Below are 19,847 nucleotides of genomic sequence, written 5' to 3'. Positions count from 1 at the left end.
AGATCACAATCATGTGATCAAGGTGAGAAGCAATCTAGAACTAAGAAGAAAGTTCTTGACAGTTAGAATAATTAATCAGGGGATCAACTTGCCTCCAAAAGTTGTGAATGCTCCAACACTGGAAGTTTCTAAGAAGAGTTTGGACAATCATTTGTCTGAAATGGTATAGGACTTCCTGCCTGAGCAGGAGGTTGGACTAGAAGACCTCCAAGGTCTCTTCCAACTCTGTTATTCTGATCACAGGGACTCTGCAGTAGCACCACGTATGAGAATTAATTGTAACGACCACTAATTCAGTGTTGCCATAAGCTTGAACTTTGCTGTATGTGTGGCCATTAAACAAAGACTACTGTATGTGACAGAATGTACTATTCCACAGACATCCTGACCATATTAGGCATACTTCCTATATTAAGACCTTGGGAGAAGTCTCATAGATGTGGCTAGGCTAGATAAGAATCTTTATGTCAAATCAGAATGAAACCAAATGAAAGAACTGATTGGCCATTGCCAGCATAAGAATGCAGATTCCCTCTTATACTCAGGGGTTAAAATCCATTGCTTTTTCTTCTTGCTTTTCTCACAGTTCAATGGATGCTTGGTGAACCTAAAGCTGAATCATTCTTGAATATTTACATAATTGCCTTTTCCAATGGGAAAACCCCTGGCTCTCACCTTAATGCTCATTCATACAGGAGTTGTAATCTAGACTGTCTAGAGGAAACAGTATTGCTTCCCATAATATTTATTAGTGTTTATGTGTTAATATGTATTAACTTCAATATTAATTATTGAACGTTAATATGTATTAACATTAACATATTTATTATGATATTCTGTAGCGACTTTGAGACTCCCATCTACTACCTCTTTTGAATCTATTATCTTAAAACTGCTCTTTTAATTCATAACACTGAGCAGATACAAGGTCATTTTAGCTCGGTTATAATAATGCACTTTTACCACTAGGTTTTGTCCATTATTATTGTATTGTTTCTACATTTCATAATTTCATAGTGTATTTTTGATGTTTAAATCAACTAGTCTCAGCATGAACATAAAGTAATGACTACATTTCAAATGCAGAAATACAAATGCAGTCAGACTGTCTTTTAAATTTCTAAATCAATTAAACCTTTGCTTCTTAAAACTTGAGGCAGTTTGAACCTCTCTAAAAATAACTTTCTGAGATTATCTCCACCTTCTAACTCAAGATACATGGATAGAGAAGATAACTACTTCTCTGTTGTGGTATCTAAATCATGACATATCTCCTTAAAGTAAAAAACAATACCAGCTTTCATGTCATATGAACGCAAAATCTAATAAAATATCATACATACATACATACATACATACATACATACATACATACACACACACACACACACACACACACACACACACACACACATACACAGCAGGGGTGGGTTCTGGGAAGCACTACTCCCAGTTTGCTCATGTGTGCACTGCATGTGCAGTACACTTAAAATTGTTCTACGCATACGCAGAACTGAAAAACAAGATGGTGGTGCCTATGGCACCAGCCGAGGAACCAGTTCAGGGGCGTGGCAGGCCTGGGTCACTCCCATTTCCAGTGACCCAGGCCATCAAACCATAACCAGTTCGGCTGAACTGGTCCAAACCAGTATGAACGTGCCACTGATAGATAGATAGATAGATAGATAGATAGATAGATAGATAGATAGATAGATAGATAGATAGATAGATAGATAGATAGATAGATACATACATAGATACATAGATAGATAGATAGATAGATAGATAGATAGATAGATAGATAGATAGATAGATAGATAGATAGATAGATACATACATACATATATACATACATATTCTGTTCATTTGATCCTTCCAGCTGAATTTAGCTGCTTATTCCTAGGATAGATGTTTCTTATCTTTGGGAATCAGTGTATTATTTTTGGTTTGTTGTTTATTAGTGTTACGCCATTTCTTACGGTTGTTATTTTAGAGTTGATAATGTTTTGTTAAATACTGAAAAGAGTAAACAAACTTTCAGCCTGATTGGCAAAACCAGTAAGAATAAATTAGATATGCTTAGCCACGAGAAAAGATGTCTGGGATAGAGATAATTGCATAATTCAAGAATCAGCAGCAGGACCAGATGGATAGTCAGGTCACATTTATTGCCATCCCAGACCACAGGAGATTTTAAATTCCGGGATGGCATTTAATGGTAAGAAAAACTTCCTAAAAGTAAGATCAGTTGATATAATTTCTCTTCTCTTCTCTTCTCTTCTCTTCTCTTCTCTTCTCTTCTCTTCTCTTCTCTTCTCTTCTCTTCTCTTCTCTTCTCTTCTCTTCTCTTCTCTTCTCTTCCCTTCCCTTCCCTTCCCTTCCCTCCTCTCCTCTCCTCTCCCCTCCCCTCCCCTCCAACCTAACCTTACCTTACCTTACCTTACCTTATCTTTATTTTTTTTATTAAGAATTTACATGGCCACCCATTTCATGGAATTATTCTGGGAAACTCACATCCAGCAATTAAAAACAAGATTCAAAACAAAACGACCTTTCTCCTCAGGTGCCAAGAGAGTGATAAGTTCTCCTTTCTCTAGATACATATATGTAAGAAGCTGGGTAGGCATCTGTTGGAGTTGCTTTAGTTTGGATTCCTGAGCTAAGTAGCAAGTTGGTTTTAGTGGCCTCAATAGCCCTCCTACTCTACAATTCTGTAAAACTGAAAAAAATTATTAGATTCTGTATTCATATGACTTGGAAGCTGGTATTGTTTTTTATTTCAAGGAGATAAGCTAGTGCTTTTTCTCTTCTCTTTATACATCTTAGCTCAAGCTCTAGTAAAAGAAAAAGTGGTGTCATAGATTGATGAAAATATAATTTATAGCTGATTGGGGGATATTATACAACCTTGAATTCAGCAGAATTATAGGGTGCCTTTTCATATTATACTCTGTGGCTTGTACTAGTCTAGCCATAGTCTCAGATAAGAATAATGATGCATACTGTATTATTTTCTTCTTGTAATTACTGAAATGAATTTAACTTTTAATGGCACATTACAGATCAGATTTCTGTAAAGTTGGGGTTTTTTTCCCCTTTGGGAAAAAAGCAGCTTTCTTTTGAGAGTTTTGCCTCCATTTCCCCTTTTCCTTATTGTGGTTTTTTCTTTTTATTTCTCCTTACTTTCTTTCTGAAATATGTGAAAATATACATCAAGGTAGAAAATAAATAAAATCCATTATATATTTGCTTTTGAGTATCCCACTCTATCCAGAAACTCAAATATCCAATTCCTTGTAAGAGATCTTGATAGAACTTTGTCAGATCTGATGAGCTCCACTATTAGTAATTCAACCAAAGAAGCACATTACCTTAAGAAAAATGATCACACACACACACACACACACACACACACACACACACACAAATATATGTGTGTGTCTGTGTCTGTGTCTGTGTGTCTGTGTCTGTGTCTGTGTGTGTGGGTGTGTGTGTCTGTGTCTGTGTCTGTGTGTGTCTGTGTGTGTCTGTGTGTTTCTGTGTGTGTGTATTGCTATATATGTATAGCATAATGTCAAGGACCTTTATTCACTTTCTAAGTAAGTGGTTTTGATGTTTCTAATAAACTTTTGCTTCTTTGTGTGTAGATCATAGATGAAGAAGAAACACAGTTCATGAGTAATTGTCCTGTGGCTGTGACAGAGAGTACACCAAGGAGGAGGACTCGCATTCAGGTGTTTTGGACAGCTCCTTCTTTGGGCACAGGCTGTGTAATTTTGAAGTAAGTAAATTTATGGTCTAAATGCATGATTGAAAGCATAGTTTGCTGCATATACTGTCCTTTATGACTTTACCCTGATTTTTAGCCTGACCTTGGTTGTACTATGAGATGCTCATAAGCAATCATTCTCAAGGTTTAATGGTCTTAATGCCTGCAAACATTTGGGGAGGGGGGAATTTATACAGGCAATTTGCACTGCTTTGAAACCAGATCAGGACCCCTGTATTTTTACTACTAATAATAATAATAATCAAGAATGGGGTTGATTTAGCTTTGACTCAATGGATATGTATCTGAAATTGTAGAAAATTAGTCTTTTATTTTAAATGCTGCATGCTCCAGGAATAAGAGGTGGTTCACTTACCCATTTGCAGGTAGTTGACATTTCGGAAAATGCCTGGCTGCAGAAGCATTTATAGGGATGATCAAAATCTGCATGATGGCAAATAGCAATAGCTATTATAGCATCGATAGCACTTATATTTGTATACCACTTCACACAAATTCACAATTTGGATCCTCATTCTATTGACCTTGGAAGGATGCAAGGATGAGTCAACCTTGAGCCAGTCAGGATTGAAATGCTGGCAGGATACAACTGCTGGTAGTTGCAGAGTTAGCCTGCAATTCTACTTTCTAAGTAAATTTTTAGTAAAAATACAGGGGTCCTGATCTGGTTTCAAAGCAGTGCAAGGCACCACCACAACTCAAATGCAGTGTTGCAATTCAAATCGTGGTATACTGTATAATGTGAGTGGTTCAAGGTTGACATTGGTCTTGAACGCACATAGAGACATACCACAAACACATACATGTTATCTCCTGTGCAATGTGATGTGTGCATGGTCCATATGATTCCACACTAATAATGTTATAATGGGGCATGAACATTATGTCTGGCTTTTTGCTACCTATTACTGCAGAAAAGACTGCATCCACATAATTTGCAGGGAAACAATTCTGCATTTTTTGCATGTAAGTGTCTGCAGAAGTGGGAGAGAGAGGGAGAGAGAGAGAGAGAGAGAGAGAGAGAGGAGAGAGAGAGAGAGAGAGAGAGAGATGTATGTTATGATAACAATATAATATTTATTTATATATTGCCTTATCTGAAGTCTCTGGGCAATTTTCAATAATAGCAATACAAGAAAGACAATACAGTAAATGGGCAGTCAATTTTTCTAATTCCCAGAGGCCCAGCAGAACTAAATATTTGACTGCCTTTCTGAAAGTTAGCGAAGAAGTGACCAACCTTCAGTAACTTCTGAAGCAGGCCTGGGGATAGGCTTTCAATTTACCCGCCCGAGTGTTTGATTGCTGAATGAAAGTTGTGTTTTACTATTTTTTCTTCGTTCACATATTGTTTTGTTTTTGACCTTGCACCCCCCTCCCCTGTGGTTGTAAGCCGCCCTGAGTCCCCTCAGGGAAAAGGGCGGCATATAAATCCCAATAAAACTCAATAAAAAAAAAACTTCTGAAAGTTAGCAAAGAAGTGAGATTAGGGAGCAAGTTATTCAATAGCTTGAGGATCACAACAACGAAAGGTTGCCTCTGAGCGCCTGCTCCATAGCCTCATGTATGCCTACAGTATGAAGATTTATCCATATCATGGTTGTCCCAAAGGTGCTTTTTCCAAAGGCAATTGGACTTTGTGTTTTTTTTATCTTGAAGACACTTTGCTTTTTATCCAATTCTTATCCAATATTCTTGACTAATAAAATCCTTGCTTGTATAAACAGAGGCATAGTATCGAAATTATGTGAACTGTTGCTTTATAAATGTTTATAAAGACCACAAATGGAATACTATATCTAGTTTTGGTCACCTCATTACAAAAAAGATGATGAGACTTTGGAAAAAGTGCAAATAAGAGCAACTAAGATAATTAAGGGCCTGGAGAAAAAAAAATCATATGAAGAACAGCTGCAAGAATTGGCTATGGCCAGTCTAGAGAAAAGAAGGACTAGGGATAACATGATAGCAGTATTCCAGTATTTGTGGGGCTGCAACAAAGAAGAGGGTGTCAACTTATTTTTGAAAGCACCAGAAAGCAGACAAGAAATAATGGGTGGAAAGTAATCAAAGACAGAAGTAACCTGGAATTAAGGAGAAACTTCCTAACAATGAGGACAATTAATAAGTGGAACAGCTTGCCTTCAAAAGTTGTGGGTGCTTCATTACTGAGGTTTTTTTTAAAAAAAAGACTGCACAGGGTTGGGCAGAAGGTTGAACTAAAAGACCTCCAAAGTCCATTCCAGCTCTATTTTGATTGAGGTCCAGTTGTGTTTTGAAAAAATACCTTTGGGATAACCTCATGTAGCTTGGAAACATGAAATAAATCCCTCTAAAAGATACAGCAGGCTGGGTAGTTTTTATATGATACAGATTTTCTCAATAATGTTTTTTGAGGTTGTATTAAACAAGTAAAAGTAATACAAAACCTTATGTAGAAACACAGCATATACTTCATTCCATGCTTTACCCCATTTTTTAATAAACCTATTTCTAAATCTTGAATTCTTCTTGTTAATCAGAAAAGACATAAAAGAGATAAATTAAATATTTACATCTCTGTTTCCATTTAAATAAATTCCTCATAATCCTTCTCTTCAAATAATTAAAATCCAATCCCAATTAACAATTAAAAAATGACATTGCAAAGTAATCCATATACCCTTTTGAACATTACCAAACATAAGTATTATGTTATCATGATACCATGGTATCATGTTATCATGGTATCATGTATCATAAGAGAGCCGAGGTGGCACAGTGGTTAAATGCAGCACTGCAGGCTACTTCAGCTGACTGCAGTTCTGCAGTTCGGCTGTTCAAATCTCACCGGCTCAGGGTTGACTCAGCCTTCCATCCTTCCGAGGTGGGTAAAATGAGAACCCGGATTCTTGTTGGGGGCAATATGCTGACTCTGTAAACTGTTTAGAGAGGGCTGAAAGCCCTATGAAGCGGTATATAAGTCTAACTGCTATTGCTATTGCTATCATAATCAAATTCTAATAAAAATTATAATAAGAGAGAACAAATCATTGTTTTAACCATAATCAAACAAATCAATTCTGTATTTTTTCACTTTCTACCAGTGAACCTTAAGCCCCACAAATAAAGTTTTAATATTTGGTTTCTCATAGCCATCTTGTCTCTTCTCTCAAAATTCTTGTCATTTTTATCAAAGGTCTTTTAGTAGTTCCAAGAAAGTAGCTGCTCTCATGTTCTGGCATTCACAGAGAGTCAGTTTCTTTGGTGAAAAACTTTATCTCTATCTAATATTACGTAATAACCAGCACTAAATGACAATGATACAAAAGTAAGCAAATTCAAGTCAGTTCTAACCAAGTTAACATCATCACTCATATATATACCATTACCCCACCCAGCTCCACCCACAAGTCCATCCAGATGACACCCAACCACCAATCACCATGACCCACACCCTCAGCCACACCCCCATTCAGTGTCATCATAGCCTCCTTCCTGGTTAGCCGCATCCAAGCAGAAGAGTTCATCATAGCCTCTAGTACATAGCAATTATTACTTTTCTTTTGAAACAGATTTAACATCATGCATGATTTTCTTTCTATTGTGTAAAGCTTTGAACACAATGAAATTGCAGGGTTTAGAGTACCTTTTACCCCTATTTCTGTTACCATTAAATGATTGCAAATTCTAGACACTATGATTCTCATCTTTTGTGGCAAATATGACAATACTCATGATATTATGGAAAGCAATATTTTAAAAAATCTGCTATGAAAATAGTTGTGTTTAGACAAAAGTCCTATATTTTATTTCTGGAAAAACATCTACATTTTTTGCTTTAGAATCACAACATGTAGTTAGTTAGAGGCCATCATTCTGAGCTCTTGGTGACTGTATATACACAAGGTGTCCATTTTAGTCTGTTTTCAGAAGCAATTTATATAGTAGTGAAAGTATTGTACTATGATTAGGAAGATCCAGGTTCAAGCTTGACCTGGACTACAGTATAAAAATCCCCTTAATAAGTTGAGACCAACCTTTCTCTCCCTTCCTCCTCCCTCCTCAACCTATCTCACAGGGCTGTTCTCTATGAATGTTAGGGATGTGACTTTAGCTAAAATTCAGGATGTAAATATTAACAAACATCTGTAAAAATAGCAATAGCAGTAATAGCAGTAGACTTATATACCGCTTCATAGGGCTTTCAGCCCTCTCTAAGCGGTTTACAGAGAGTCAGCATATTGCCCCCAACAATCTGGGTCCTCATTTTACCCACCTCGGAAGGATGGAAGGCTGAGTCAACCCTGAGCCGGTGAGATTTGAACCGCTGAACTGCTGATCTAGCAGTAGCCTGCAGTGCTGCATTTAACCACTGCGCCACCTTGGCTCATTCAAAAGTTGTGGTTAATCTCTCTTTATAAAATATGATGGTTATATCACTAAGTTTGGCTATATTACTAAATTCAGTGGCAGAGTTTTTTCTCTCTGAATACTGAGGAAGTGACTGATGAAATTAAATAATATTACATTTATTTCCTGTTTGTGAGCTTCCTGTAAGCATTTGTTTGCCACTTCGAGAACAAAATGTTGGGTTAGACAGGGATGAAATCTTATTTTGCAAACATATTCACAGATATTTTATTTGCATCCATTACTCTTTGAGTCCTTGTCAGTATAAAGTATAGAGGTCTTTGAAACATAGCACTTTCAGAGAGTTTCAAAGTATCCATTTCCTGTGCTGTTTTGGTCAATATACAGCATGTTTTGGAAAGACATTCATTCATTCATTCATTCATTCATTCATTCATTCATTCATTCATTCATTCACTCAGCACGCACTCACTCACTCACTTACACATTTTCTATAGCCACCCAATTCAACCAAGTGACTCTGAGCAACTTAAAGTTCTAAAATAATAAAAAATAAAGATAATTAAAAAAATTAAAACAATAAAAACATCCACAAAATAAGTAAATAAATCACCAGAAGCCCAATGATTAAACAACTAATAATAAAGCCAAGAAATTGGTCCCATCGTACATTCTGAGTCCCAGGCCTAGGTACATAACCAAATTTTTAAAGCTTTGCAAAAAGCCAACAGGATTTTGGACATTCTAATTTCTGAGGGGAGAATGTTCCATAAGTAAGGGGCTATAGCAGAAAATTCCCAGTTGATACACTTTGGCTGATGGGATCTACAGGTTGCCCAGTCTATTTGATCAAATTGGATGAGTAGAAAGTCTTAGAAAAAGATCAGTCCCAAGCCATTTAGGGCTTTAAAGGTAATAACCAGCACCTTAAATTGCACCCAGAAACACACTGGGAGCCAGTACACTTCACTGAATAATGGTGTCGCCTGTGCCATGTAGCCAGCACCATTTATTACCCTTATCAATGCTGTTTTAATCCCAAACCGTAGCCAGAACTCTGACTGAAAGGAATCTTAATAAAATGAAATAAGGATGTGCAGTGATGGGAAAGAACTAAACCACACTTAGATAATCCATCCTAATAAAATGAGCATAGGGCTTCTTAAGGTCAAAGGATGACTCATGAGTAGTTGGGACACAGTCATGATATTATAATCAGTATAGCTCTTTGATAAGCATCAATCCATTTTGTAGTATTAGGTAACTCAGAGGTAGCATACTTCAACCAAGAACTCAACACTTCGATGAGGGCATCTAATTTTGTGGTTATTCTAAGACACTGGTGGGTCAACTTGGCTGTTTTCTAATAACCCAGTATTGCACAAAATTTGTCCCTGCAAACTGGAACTTTCTTTCCCAACTTCTAGGGTTTTTTTTCAAAATATAACTGGCTTGAGAGACTTTCCCACAGTAGGCATTAGAGACATCAGAAGTCTTCAGAGAATGGTTTTGCCTCTCTTGATTCAGGAGAAAATGCTTCAAAGTAGCAAAATGATATCATTGAATTCAATTCACTGCATTCTTATAATTTATTTTTGTATTTTACATTGAGTTCTTAAATAATTTTTGAAAGTAGTTATGAGCTTTAAAAATGAGGTATTTAAATTAAAAGCACTTGAGATTTCAATTTCAGCCATCTGATGTTTGTAGAGCATGATTTATTAAAATATTATACATTTATTTCCTGATTAATTTCAGTTTTCCATCATATATGAAACCTCCATTGCATTCGTTGATTTGCTTCCAATAATGTGGTCTTCTAAAATGTCAAATTATACTTGGCACAATGTAATTTGGAAACCTAGTCTTGGTAGAAATTGTGCACATGTAAAACTGGAAAAGAACATATTTTATTCTTTTTTAAAGGCAGAGTACAGAATTTGCTTCTTTCAGCATAAATATTCCCTTTCTGATTTATTCATGTGTCTCTTTTTGGATGTGATAGTTAAAAAACTTGAAAAGGACATAAAATCTGCCAAATTAGAGATTTTGGCAGATTTAGAACATCATTTACATGCATTTTTAAAAAGTCACAATCCTTTGGGAAATTGTGCAGCTGGAACACCAATTTGAATGTTTGCAAAACAAAATATATGCAGGATTCAGAAGTTAATACCATGAAGATCTTTTAGAGCTTTGCTTTGTCAGCTCCCCAAATAGTATTTCCTTCCATATTAAATTGTTAATTGTTCCTCCCCTGAGATTTTGGATGTGGAAGATGAACCAGCTGGTGATGAAAAGATATTTTAAAAGCTTGAGGTTCAGTGAATGCCTTTATGTAAAGACACACTGACCTCCCCCTTCTAGCACATTTCAGAAGTTCTGACTTTACTGCCTTCCAAGCATAAAGGCTACAGTTTGCAAATGGAAAGTTTGTGAAGGTTCCCTGTGAAACTCCATATTCAATGAGGGGAGGAATGGAGTAGATCACTAAGGCTAAAGACAGCAGCATTTTTTATCACTATCACCTTCATATGATGTACAATATAGGAAGAGGAATGACTAATGAGAAAGATGGATTCCTTTGTTTTGGTTTTCACTGTGTCTCAAGGATCAATTTCACATCAAAAAGGACTACTGCAGGGGTCTCCAAACTTGACAACTTTAGCACTAGGAGACATCAATTCCCAAAATTCCACAGCCAGCATGACTAGCTGAGGAATTCTGGGAGTTGAAGTCCACAAGTCTTAAATTTGCCAAGTTTGACGACCCCTAGACCAGAGGTGAAATCCTCTTGGTTCAGCCCGGTTTGGCCGAACTAGTAGGGATGATTGTCCTTGGTTCTGTGAACCAGTAATAATAAAAAAAGCTTTTGATGATCACGTGGCTCACAGCTGAGCCGTGCAATCATTGGAAGCATTTTGATTTAGATGTTGGGTGTTTTTTTTAAATCAATTCTTTTAAAATACGGTGTAGTTGCAAGAAGTCTCATTCAGAAAAGAAAATCTTTATTCTATCTAATAGCTTCCAAATGGAGATGAATGCAGTAAACTCTTCTTTTATAACTTCTTATAGCGACCCACCAAAAATAATTACTAGAAACAGCTTGAAAAATTTATTAGTTTGATTCATTTGATTTAACCAGGTGATTATTATAGATTTCTTCTTTCAACCAGTTGAAACACCTGCAATAAAGTTGGAAGAATTGTCCATGAAATTCACATGACAGTTCCAGATTGGGATTTGATGAACATTTCTAAAACCTAACAAAGTTAATTAAGAAAACAAGTTAGGTTTCCAAGTTTATTCTTGGCTTGTAGTAACTTTTCAAGGTAGAAGAGCAAGTGAGACACTAACTCTATCTAAACAGGCATGAAAAATTACACTGAAGAAAAGTAAATACTTTTTTTGATAATATAAAGATATTATTAACCCAGCTAATCTTCATATATTTATAGATGTACAAGTATTTAAATGACAAGTATAGTTTGCCAAGTCCAGCAGACACCAATTTAGTGAATTTCAGAATTTAATCATGTTTTCAAGTTGGAAACTCTGTTTCTAGCAATGTTGAGTAGCTGATTATGATGATCATGATAAGTTGCCCCTCTTTAATTAATTACAGTGCTGAAGAACTCAAGCATATTGTCATGCTGCTCCTATTTATTACTGAAGCATAAGAACTCACTAGGAAGGATTTAGGAGCTCTGCTAAATAAATATACATGAATATCTGGAAAGTAATGAAAGAAAAGTAAAAGCACAACTCATGTATATGCATATTTTTTTAACTAATGGTCTTTGTTTTTCACAAAGTGTCATTTTCAGCATTTTAAAACCATCCAGTATCTCCAGAGGTGAACAATTATATCTAGGTTAGCTCTGAAATACTTTGAACGAAAGTAACAGTGGGAGTCATTGTAAAAGAGTAAGATAAATTCTCTGAATTATCAAGGGCTAAGATCTGATTTATAAGCTCAGTCACACCAAAAGGAGTTTTAAGTTGATTTTAATGGGAACAAGCGCTGGCCTTTACAGATCTGTCCTTTTCGATCCCCTCTTGAAATGAATCCTTCATTCATCTGCATTGCAAGCAGTAAAAAGGCAGAGCTCCATCATTTCCTAGTTATTTGCTGTTTGTAAATGAATATCATGGTTAATTTAGGAGCCTGGCAGCTGTGGAACATTTGCCATTCTGTTACAGCTGTCAGTGGTCCTCCGGTTTGTTTTATAAACAGATGTTTAATTTTACTTCAGTCTGCTTATCGGTGATGGTTTTTCTTCCGCTTCTATTTGAGGAGAAGTGATGAGAGAAAGAAAGTGTAATAAATAGGATGCTCATTGGTTTGTGTCTTTACAAAATAAAACTCTGGATAATTAATGATAACATTCAAAGCCTTTAAGATGTCTTTGCTGGAGAATGATTGAACCCATTTTTTCCCTTTAAAAACCTGCAGTCCTGAGTTTATTATCACAGAATGGATGTCAACAAAATGTTTTCTAGTTCAGTGGGACACTGTTTCAAGGACAACGAACAGATGGCATTTTATTTTTCCTATATAATCAGTGATAGTAATATTTTAATGCTGAGTGGAGGAATCAGTATTATTTATGGAATTATTGATAGATTTGTAATATAGAACACAATCCACTAACAATTTAACTGGAATATTGGTTCTACACTTAGGAGCTTGATCATGAGCATAGCATAGTTTCCCCTCAATTATTGCCCTCCAGAGGTGTTAGACCCGTGATGGCAAACCTACGGCACACATGTCACAGGTGGCACATGGAGCCATTTCTTAGGGCACGTGAGGCTTAGGGCCAGCTGATTTCGGCCTTCATTTTCGGCCATTTTCTTCCCTTCCTTGAAGCCTCCAGAAGGCAAATAACAACCCAATGTGCAAACCGGAAGTTCAGGAATGGACATCTGGTTTGCGACATCCAGTTTCCAGAGGGAGAAAAACATCCCTATGGGCAACCCATAAGTCAGGAAACAGGCTGTTTTGGGCCTCTGGAGGGCTTGTGGGGGCAGGGGAGGTCATTTTCGCCCTCCCCAGTCTGCTAGAAAACCTCTGGAGCTTGGGGAGGGAAAAAATGGGTCCATCATGCCACCACGTGCCAAAAGCCTGGGGGAGGGCAGGGGATCATGTGCGCATGCACAGGGGCCATGCGCACATGCATGGGAGAGGGTACACTCACGCTCGACTCTTTTGCACTTCTGTGCTTTTGGCATGCGATGGCAAAAAGGTTAGCCATCACTGTGTTAGACCAAAGTTCCTCAACCTTTCCGGCTTTGCAGACTACGGGGGGAGAGAGGGGATGGTTCCACATGAGTGGCAGGCAAGCACATACACAGCCCCATTTTCATGAGTGGCAGGCATACACACACGCCACTTGCACAAATGGAGTACATGTGCATGCACTCGCACACTGCTTGCACTTCCAAAGTCTGAATGACTCACAACCCAGTAGTGGGCCATATCCCGGGTGTTGGAGACCCCTGTGTTAGATTATAACTCACATCATCATCAGTTTACATGAGGTTGGGAGTTATAATTTTGGGAATGCTAGGTTACAGAAAGTGATTTTTCATTATGGGTAACTTACAATTCTCATTCTGTTATGAGAATGAACTGTTTCTAAAAATATAACTTGCATATTATGAAGCTTTTGTGGATAGTATATCATTTGATGATTCATACTTCAAATGCCCCTATGAATGAATAAGACTAGGCAGTATCAAAAGTTTAAGGTAGATTATCCTCCCCATAATAATATACTCTAAAACCCATATTCCATTGAGTCATCGTTTCAGAGAGATTTTATTGCCTAAACAGAGAAATGGAATGATGTCGAATGGACAAAAAAGCAGTGGAAACAGCTTCTGATTTCCTCTCAGCTTTCCCATTAACCTTCCCTTTAGAAGATGGCAGGGAGCATCAGAATCTTCCTTCATTCCTTCCCTCCCTTCCTACTTCCTTCATTCCTTCCCTCCCTTCCTACTTCCTTCATGTCCTTCCTTCCTTTATGTTCTTCCTTCCTCCCTCCCTCCCTCCTCCCTCCTTCCCTCCCTCACTCTTCCTTTCTTCCCTCCTTCCTTGTCATTCTGTCATTTTCTTCCTTCTCTCTCTCCCTCCCCTGCGAACCTCCCCATTCGGTTTGCTTGTGGGAGGCTTTCAGTGAGAAAGTCACTGGGGAAACTAGCAGGAAATTGAAAGCCCAAGATCAGCTAGCAGGTAATATCTGTTGCTGGGTAGGGGATGGAGTGATGGATTGTGAGGGTGGTTGGAAAACTGTCACGGAAAATTGAATATGAAGATCATGTGACTACAGCAGCAGTGCAGCAGTAGCCAGAAATACTGATGTAGCTACAATTTCCCCCAATTTCATTTTCTGAGGTATCATGAGTCCTGTATTTTTGACATATTATTAGTCCAATTGAGGTACCTCAAAAATTGTTACCTATGATGTATTGTTTCACTCAGTTAATGACAATGAGAGTTTTAATTGAATATAGATTTAACAACTGTACTTTTTTCATTCCATAGAAACAAAGGGTAGCAATTCATTCATGTGGGCAAAATTAAGAGTACTACTTTTCTCGGGAGCATTAAAATAAAATCTCAGCCACCTCACTTACTAAACCATCCTACATATGAAAAGACCCTCTCTTGAACTCTTGGGAAGTGGGTTTTTTGTTTATTTAACAATTTTGTATATTGTTAGAACCATATAATAGGCTCTGGGCAGTTAACAAGATAAATACAAAGAGGAGTAAAACAAAATAATTAGCATAAAAAACAATGTAAACAATAAGTCTCCAACTCTCCTATTCGCAAGGGACCCCATAGCAATACTGTTATTACTATTTTATTAAAAAATCTTTAGGATCTTGCTGTCAGCATTTCAAATATCATTCAAAATTAAATCAGAGTCCAAGGCAGAGTATTCCTCAAAGTTCCAATTTATTAAGAAAAACATGTTGGCACATCTGTGGAATACTCTACCTTGGACTCTGATTTATTTGGAATGCTGACATTAACCCGAATCTCCTTTAAAATATTTCACCAGCAACCACTGCATGGGTGCTGGGAGGGGTGCTGACTCCCAACACTGACCTGATCTGGTCAGCATAAAATATCAGTGAAAATGAAGATAGATCCTTTGAGAATGGAAGCAGAGGATGAGTCACTTCTCTGCAAATCTTCCAAAGTGCAAAGGAATTTGTGGGGGAGGAAAATTGAAGATTTATAGCATCTGGGAAGATGTAGTCACAACCGGAGGAGGTTGGAAAGGCTAATTCAACACATGGCTGGACAGGGCAAGAACAATCACCCAGTAGCCGACTAGATGATAGGAGCCTCCCAGACCAACTTGTGCAGCCAAACGTGAGTTGATACTCCCCCACATTCCCTAGCAAAGGCTCTGCAATCTACTGGAGTGGAGATAATTACTCCTTCCACACAGCGACAAATGAAATGACCCATCACTGCAGCTGAGTCAAAGACAGAATCCCAATGGACACAGGGAATTCAACCCAGCCAGCAGGAAGGGGTTTGGCCAACATCTCTGACTAATCAGTCACCGATGTTTGGGCTGAAGCCTGTGAATCAAGCCCCACCAGAGTGGGCTTTCTTCCCAGGTCATGGTTGGGAGAGATGCCAGTGGCTGCCTGCTTGGCCACCAACATGGGAAAATCAACCCAGCCAGCAGAAAAGGGCTTGGGCCATATCTCCACCTAGCCAGCAATCAATGTTTGGGGTACAACCTGTGAATCAAGGAACCCCGGAATGGGCTTTCTTTCCAGGTCATGGGTGGGAAAGATGCCAGTGGGCACCTGCCTTCCCTCAACAGATGGCACCATGTCAGATAACTGGGCAGTGGCCAACCCAGGGATTGACCACCCCTCAAGTCCAGTCACACCTGCAATGCCCCAAAAGGTTCTTACCCCACCCTCTGACAGCGAAATGTTCTCAACAATGGAAGAAGGGATGAATGGGGGGGGGGGGAAGCTGCAGGATGGATAGCAGAATAATGTGATGAGGCGGTTTCTAAGTTTAGAGATGCAACTGAGTTCCGTCCCTCGGGGGGGCAATAAAATGCTGTCAACCTGGCCACAAAGCGTCAGAATGCTTGGCTCCAGCCCAAATATCACAAATGTGTGCACCAACCGTCAGCGCAGTAAAGAGAAGGCCCCAGAAGCCACCAGAAAAGAGTCATCTGGGCCAACAACCTCAGAAAGTTGATCCCCAATCTAAGGTGATGAAAAGTCCAACCAATGGGGAGACCTCAGAGGAAGAGAATAGTGTAGACGACCCAATGGTGAGTGCACCTGTCTGTCCCTTCACCTTCCAAGCCAAGATCCAAGTACCCGAAACGGGGGTGGAAGGGGAAGTTGAAGCAGTCATGGACACCAGCTGCACACGATGCTTAATCAGCATGTTGATTGTAAAGCAGCTAGGCATATGCACAAGACCTCTAGCCCGTCCCAGCCGGGTTGAGCAGGTAGATGGAACACTAATGGGGGGGGGGAACGCTAATGACCAAACTGGTAAAGTTAGGCTGCCACTATGAGCTCCTCAGATTCATTGTGGCTCCAAAGATTCCGGAATTAATTATCTTGGGGTTTGCGTGGCTTGACAAGTAGATACCTACGATAAAGTGGGAAGACGATGGTAGGAAATTGATGATTGCATTTGGACCGCTACCACTGGTGGAGCCAATAGATGATTGAACCCAAGAGCCCAAGAACCTGCAGCACCTGCAGCAGACACCAAACCCCCAGAGGTCCAACAAGTACCAAAAGACTACTGGGACTTGGCGGATGTGTTCAGTGAGGAAGATGTCAACTATCTTCCCTCTCACCGGTCCACAGATGTGCCAACATGTCTCTCTTAATAAATTAGAAGGTTCAGGAACACTTTGCCTTGGACTATGATTTAACTTTGGATGATATTTGGAATGCTGACACTTGCTTCTGGAAGGGGACCATTTCAAAAAGCATTACTAAGAAACATAGGTTCTGGGTTCTTGCCCTATCTCATTTTCTAAAATGAGGGATCTCTAATATATTTTCATGTAAAGATGCTATTGGGCATGGCAGTTCTGAAGAGGACTGTGACCCAAAACATATAGGATTTTATAGGTTAAATCCAGCACTTTCCCAAAATTTGAAAGGCTATGCTTGCATAATAAAGCATGTAGTTCAATAATACTCTTTCTCAATAGAGGAAACAAATACATACAATCTGAAATGCTGAATAAGGCACTATAGTATGACTTCATTGAAGAAAGATTTATTAATTTGTCCATGTTTTCCATTGAAATCAAATATGTAACCAAGTCCTATAGAAAAGTATAAACACACACAGCTCTCATATTCAGAGTTTGTTTTAATTTAAAATGAAAACAGAGCCATTTAAAGGATTGTCATTAACTTGAAGGTTGGTCTGAAGAGGTAATAGTCATAGAGATAACACTTCAAGTTAGATAATACCCTACTCATATTAAGTGTGATAGTAGCTGGGTAAGCTGCAAGTCCTAAGCTGCAGCCAAGCACATTTTTATTTTGGGGTTGTTTGTTTTTGTTGTTTATCTTTGGAGTTGGTGTTGTCTCCTTGGGACTGCTGAACAAGTTGCTGCAATTTTCTTGGCAAGATTTCATAAGTGGTTTGCTGTTGCTTTCCTCCCAGGGCTAAGATAGAATGAGTGGTCCAAAGTCACTCAGCTGGCTTTGTGCCCAAGGCAGGACAAGAAACCTCATGGTTTCCCAGGGCTTTCTTAGAAGCCGGGAGACTGTGAGTTCTAGTCCTGCCTTGGGCATGAAAGCTGACTGGATGATTTTGACCCACTCATTCTGTCTCAGCCCAACCTCCCTTATAGAATAATTGTGGGAAAATAGGAGGAGGAAGGGTATGATGAATGCTCACTACCTTAAGTTACTTATAAAGTACCGGTAATAAAGGAGAGGGGAAAAAAACAATCGTAGAAACCCCTGGTTCTTAATTTACATTTAGTTACAAATAAATTACATTTATTTAAACAGGTACATGCAATTAATATTACTCCTCCTGCACTTATATTTTTCCCCATTAGCTAAAGATTCTACTTACACAACCTATAATCAGATTTCACTTATTTGTGGAAGAGAAGGAGGAGGAAGGGAAGGGAAGATGACATTTTCATTACATAATGAAAAATAAGTCGGTACAGGACCAATTCAGAAAATTTCTGCTGCAAATTAATTATCTAGCATCTAAAAGCAATTGTTAATGATATTTTTCATTATAAGGTACAGCCATTCTCTAAATATTCAGTACTATTAGAAACATTATTTAAAAATGTTTTATATTCCCAAGGAAAAAAAAGAGTGGCTGCAGGCTGAAACAACAGAGGTGTCAATCAACCTTTAGAAACAAATCCACACAGCATTAATTGAAATAATGTATTCAAGTTGTCATAAAAAAATAAATAATGGTAGCTAGGTCTCTCTTTTTTCAGCATAGGATGTAGCTGGTTCAGCAGCCGAAGTTAAGAAAAACACTCCAGGTCATATTATTACTAGGATTTCCATATTCCGCTCCCCCCCTGCCCCCGTTAAAAAAAGGCCATTTATTTATTGGGACGTGATCTCATCCAAAACATATATTTATTTGGCATCTAGCCTAATGGCTTTCCAGTAAATGGAAATATATACACATATATGAAGTATTCTTGAAGCTAGTTGCAGCTTCATGCAATAAGATTTTTTAATGTTTAAAGTAAAAATAATGAGCTGTAGAAGGCCAGTTTAGTAAATTACCGTAACTGGAAAGTGTAGCTATTTTAACATCAGTTCTCTGACAGTTTGCTGAAGATTGTGCCAATTTGCTTAGATACTTAAAAGAGGCATGTGGTGCCTTCTTGTAATCTAGAAGAGAACTGTCTGATGCTGGTCAGCCATACCAATGTCAAAGAAAAAAAGAACAGTTTTCAAAATGTGACAGATATCCTGCATTTCATTTCAAGTATATCTATAAGAATGTCAAGACTTATAGAGTGGTTTGGAAGATTGTTTCAGAGAACACTATAAAGCAGATGACTTGTGTTTGCTGAACAGGGAAAAAGCTGTGCTACCATATCTTAAAAATGTTTTTCTGGTACATGATCCTTCAGCACCATCAAGACTCTAATAATTTTTAATAACATTTTTCTTACAAGCAAGTCATAACATTAGTCTTTTCTTCTCTATGTAGCAATTTTGCTTGTCCACTGTTGTTTAAGAGGCATATGAATCAACATTTGATAGAACCTAGATTATTGCTATATTCAGAAACAAAAATGTCTACTGTTTTCTGGTGCTTTAGAATTTATTTTTGTACAGTGAAACTGAATTCAACCAACCAATTTGGTGGAAGCATGGTTCACGAAAGCCAAAAGACAGTTAAATTTCACATAATGTACATATTTTGGTGAAGTTCAAAGCCATATTCGGTTAATTTCATCCAGTGGTGGGTTTCAAAAATTTTTAGAACCTCTTCTGTAGGTTTGGCCTGCTTTGTGGGAGTGGCTTGCCGGCCAAGTGACCAGGTGGGAGTGGCTTGCCAGCCATGTGACCAGGTGGGAGTGGCTTGCCAGCCATGTGACTTGGTGGGCATGGCCAACTTGTAAAATGTGGTGAAACTCACTTAACAATGCTCTTGCTTAGCAACCAAAATGTTGGC

General features: G+C 38.2%; 1 protein-coding gene across 1 annotated transcript in view; it reads left to right on the top strand.

Annotated features, from left to right (window-relative positions):
* SPON1 (spondin 1) overlaps positions 1–19,847 on the top strand; it is a 313,958-nt gene that overhangs the window by 71,991 nt on the left and 222,120 nt on the right. The window contains exon 3 of the mRNA XM_087718428.1: positions 3,648–3,781. Within this exon, the coding sequence (XP_087574554.1) occupies positions 3,648–3,781 (134 nt within the window). The remainder of the gene's footprint in view (positions 1–3,647; positions 3,782–19,847) is intronic.

The sequence above is a fragment of the Thamnophis sirtalis genome, unplaced genomic scaffold, assembly GCF_051295495.1.
Source record: "Thamnophis sirtalis isolate CommonGarterSnake01/CBP01778 unplaced genomic scaffold, rThaSir2_p1.2 scaffold_1, whole genome shotgun sequence".
Taxonomy (NCBI): domain Eukaryota; kingdom Metazoa; phylum Chordata; class Lepidosauria; order Squamata; family Natricidae; genus Thamnophis; species Thamnophis sirtalis.
This window is presented reverse-complemented; position numbering and strand designations above follow the sequence as displayed.